Genomic DNA, 3,842 nt, shown 5'->3' with positions numbered 1-3,842 from the left:
AAGAGAGAGAGAGAGAGAGAGAGAGAGAGAGAGAGAGAGAGAGAGAGAGAGAGTGCTTGGAGGACAAATGTGATGGCTTTGCCCAGCCTGAAAAAGGGGATGTAAAAATATGGACTAAGGGGCTGGAGAGATGGCTCAGCGGTTAAGAGCACTGACTGTTCTTGCAGAGGACCCGGCACCCACATGGCAGCTACGAACCACAGCCATAACTCCAGTTCCAGGGGAATCCGAAGCCCTCTTCTGACCTCCGTGGCATTGCACAACACAGGTGCACTCACATATATGCAGGCAATACACTCATACACATAAAATAAAAATTAAAAATATAAATAAATAAAATCTTGCCGGGTGTGGTAGCACATGCCTTTAGTCTCAGCAGAGGCAGGTGGATCTCTGTGAGTTCAAGGCCATTCTGGTCTACATAGTGCGTTCCAGGCCAGCTGGAGCTACAGGGAGACCCTGTCTCAAAAAGACCAAAAAAAAAAAATCCAATCTTAGTTGGGTGTGGTGGCGTATACCTTTAGGGACAGGATAGGGAATCTGCACTCATGAGACCTCCACAGTATGGTTGCCTAAACAAGACCTGCACCACCAGCTGGCATGGGTGCACTTACATATATGCAGGCAATACATACATACACATAAAAAATAAATAAAATAAAAATAAATAAACTTACAGGCCAGGCATGGTGATGCATGCCTTTAACCCCAGCACTTGGGAGGCAGGTTGAGATCTGTGAGTTCGAGGCTAGCCTGGTCTGATAGTGAGTTCCAGGCCAGTCAGTGCTACACAGTGAGACAAACCTCAGCCATGCAAATGTTCTAAGAAAAATTAAATGATTAAAATGAAGAGGCAATAGTTAAAAATCACCTTCAGGCTATATGTAAAATTTGTAAGTTGTACATGAAACAAATGAGCTTTGTGTTTTGACTTGAGTCCTACCCTCAAGATGTACAAGCAGATATTCCAAAACCAAAGAAATCCAAGACACTTCTGGCACAGGCATTCAAGATAAAGGTTCCTCGGCCCATATTTTTCATGTATTAAATGTAAGTGCTTTTGTTTGTTTGTTTGTTTTTGGTAGTCTAGACCAACTTGGAATTCCTGGCAATGCTCCTGTCCCCAGAGAGTGCTGGGATTACAGGTGTGAGCCACCCAGCATTTTTATTTTATTTAAAGATGTTATTTTGGGGCTGGAGAGATGGCTCAGCGGTTAAGAGCCCTTGCAGAGGACCTGGGTTTGATTCCCAGCACGCACATGGCAGCTAACAACCATCCATAATTCCAGTTCCAGGGGGTCCAAAACAGCACGTCCAGATTTTTCCATAGGTTCTGGGGATCTGAACTTGGGTTACAAGGATGCATGGCAAGCGTTTTTATCTGCTATCTCCCTAGCCCCTAAATGGATTCTTTTTTTAAAAAAAAAATTAATTGGGGCTGGAGAGATGGTGCAGCAGTTAAGAGCTGACTGCTCTTGCAGAGGACCCGGGTTTGATTCCCAGCACCCACATGGCGGCTATGAACTGTTCTTAACTCCAGTTCCAGGGGAATCCAACACCCTCTTCTGACGTCTGCGGCACTGCACAACACAGGTGCACTCACACATGCAGGCAATACACTCATACACATAGAATAAAAATAATAAAATTTTTAAAAATTAATTTTATTTTATGTAGTATGAGTGTTTTGCCCACATGTATGTAAGTGCACCCGTGTTGTGCAGTGCCAGAGGAGGCCAGAAGAAGGTGCTGGATCCCCTTGAACTGGGGTTATGGATGATTGCTACCCACCACGTGGGTGCTGGGAACTAAACCCAAGTCTTCTGCAAGAACAGCCAGTGTTCCTAACCACTAAGCCATCTCTCCAGCCTCTATTTTTTTTTTTTTTTAACCAGCATGTATAAACCTTACAGAAGTCACATCAAACCCTCCATTGGTAGTCTCTACTGTTTCTGATTTTTGCACTGCACTACATAAGAAGATTATGATTTAAACTTCTACTTCAGAACTTCCCTCCAATTAAATTCTGAGAGTTGTATATGCATTTTCGAGGCCAGCCTGATCTACTTAGTGAGTTTCAGCCCAGCCAGGGCTACACAGTGAGATCCGGTCTAAAAATAATTTTTTTGAGGGGGAATCTTTGTATGTTGAACAAGCAAGCCTCCCTCCAGCTTTGGGACTCAGTCATTCCTCCCTAGACTGCAGCTACAGGTGCCCACCACCGTATGGGGTTCACCCCACTTATTTTCTACCGTATAGATATGGCTTTTCAGGAACAGTCCATTCTCTGTATAACAATTTTTTTCCCATTATAGGATTCTATTAGAATGTTTATTACTTTAGAAGTCTTTGTATTTCCAGTGTACAATAGCAAGAAATCAAGGTATCAAAGGGTGACTGCTTAATGCTATTTGATGTTTGTCATTACGTATTTACATTTGGACTTTGTACAGTATATTCATACAACTATGTATCTGGTTGTCCTATTACACAACTTCAGATTCCATTTGAGGCTTTAAAAAAATCAATTAGTTTTACTTTAAGAGGTATTAACAAACTATCAAGCAAGACACTCTCAAGCGTTTGGCTCCTAAAGCCACGGCCTGTGCCCCTCACCCCTTCGTAAACACGGGCTGAAGATGTCAGGAGACCGAAGGGCCAACACAGCCCACTTTCTTTTTTTTCGGTCTTTTTGAGACAGGGTCTCCCTGTAGCCCCAGCTGTCCTGGAACTCACTATGTAGACCAGGCTGGCCTCGAACGCACAGAGATCCGCCTGCCTCGCCTCCCGAGTGCTGGGATCAAAGGCGTGCGCCACCACGCCGGGGGACTTACTTTTATTTCACGTGTGTGAGTGCATTGCCTGCATGTGTTTAAGTGCAGAGCCCTGCAGAGCTCACGGAGGTCAGAAGAGGGCGTCGGATCCCCTGGAACTGGAGGTACAGATGGTTGTTAGCTGCCACGTGGGTGCTGAGACCTGAACCCGGGTCCTCTGCAAGAGCAGCCAGTGTTCTAACCGCTGCGCCCCACAACCTACCTAAGGTCACTCTGCGTCCCGGTCCTCGGGTGAGTAGAAAACATCCCGTACACTTTAACTCAGTCCTTCCACCTCGCCTTAAACCCGGAGGCTTTCATCAACCTTCCACACCTCCTCGAAAGGGACTCGCGGTCGGGGTCCCCCGGGGCAGGTCGGGGTCCCGCGGGGCAGGTGTGAGACCTCTGGGGCAGGCGGACACAGCGCACAGCTTCTCCTCACCTCAGGCTCCGCCTCACCAGCGGCGAGCAGCACAGGCGCCAGGAGGGGGCGGAGCCTGCGCGCCCGGGGGCGGGGTCTGCGCGCAGGGCGGAGCGCGTCGGAGGATAGCGCGTGCGCAGTGGCGCCTCCGGCTGCCCGCCCCTTCCCTTCGGCCCGCCCTCGCGGGGGGCTGGCACCAGGTGGGCGGGGCCGCGAGCCCGAGGCTGGGCGAGAGCAAGCGCCGGAGACGGCGCCTGCGCGGTGGGCGTGATCCGGGCACTCAGGGCAGGATGAACGCTGCTTTCCAAGATGGCGACGGAGGGAGGAGGGAAGGAGATGAACGAGATTAAGACCCAGTTCACCACCCGGGAAGGTCTGTACAAGCTGCTGCCGCACTCGGAGTACAGCCGGCCCAACCGCGTGCCCTTCAACTCGCAGGGCTCCAACCCGGTCCGCGTCTCCTTCGTCAACCTCAACGACCAGTCGGGCAACGGCGACCGCCTGTGCTTCAATGTGGGCCGGGAACTCTACTTCTACATCTACAAGGGGGTCCGCAAGGTAGCGAGCCAGGCGTCCGCGGGGCGCGGCGGGCCGAGGCGGGGCCGGGC

At 50.0% G+C, this 3,842-nt stretch overlaps 1 protein-coding gene and 1 long non-coding RNA gene across 10 annotated transcripts in view; one reads left to right on the top strand and one right to left on the bottom strand.

The window, feature by feature from the left end:
• The window catches only part of LOC115068842, an 18,386-nt gene extending 15,126 nt beyond the window's left edge, over nt 1-3,260 (bottom strand). The window contains exon 1 of the long non-coding RNA XR_003848188.1: nt 3,037-3,260. This is a non-coding gene — a long non-coding RNA (uncharacterized LOC115068842). The remainder of the gene's footprint in view (nt 1-3,036) is intronic.
• Nucleotides 3,261-3,466: 206 nt separating this feature from the next.
• Nucleotides 3,467-3,842, top strand: part of Wdr20 (WD repeat domain 20) — an 86,258-nt gene continuing 85,882 nt past the window's right edge. For 2 of the 9 annotated variants that reach the window (XM_008825592.3, XM_008825591.3), the window contains exon 1: nt 3,469-3,792. In XM_008825592.3, the coding sequence (XP_008823814.1) occupies nt 3,544-3,792 (249 nt within the window). In that variant the 5' untranslated portion in view covers nt 3,469-3,543. Of the gene's footprint in view, nt 3,793-3,842 lie in introns of all 9 variants that reach the window. The other 7 variants (XM_029559878.1, XM_029559879.1, XM_008825593.3 and 4 more) reach the window with 6 other exon arrangements.

This window comes from Nannospalax galili, unplaced genomic scaffold (genome assembly GCF_000622305.1).
Source record: "Nannospalax galili isolate Female #2095 unplaced genomic scaffold, S.galili_v1.0 scaffold188, whole genome shotgun sequence".
NCBI lineage: Eukaryota > Metazoa > Chordata > Mammalia > Rodentia > Spalacidae > Nannospalax > Nannospalax galili.
Note: the sequence above shows the minus strand (reverse complement) of the source record. Positions and strands in the feature narration are given on the sequence as shown.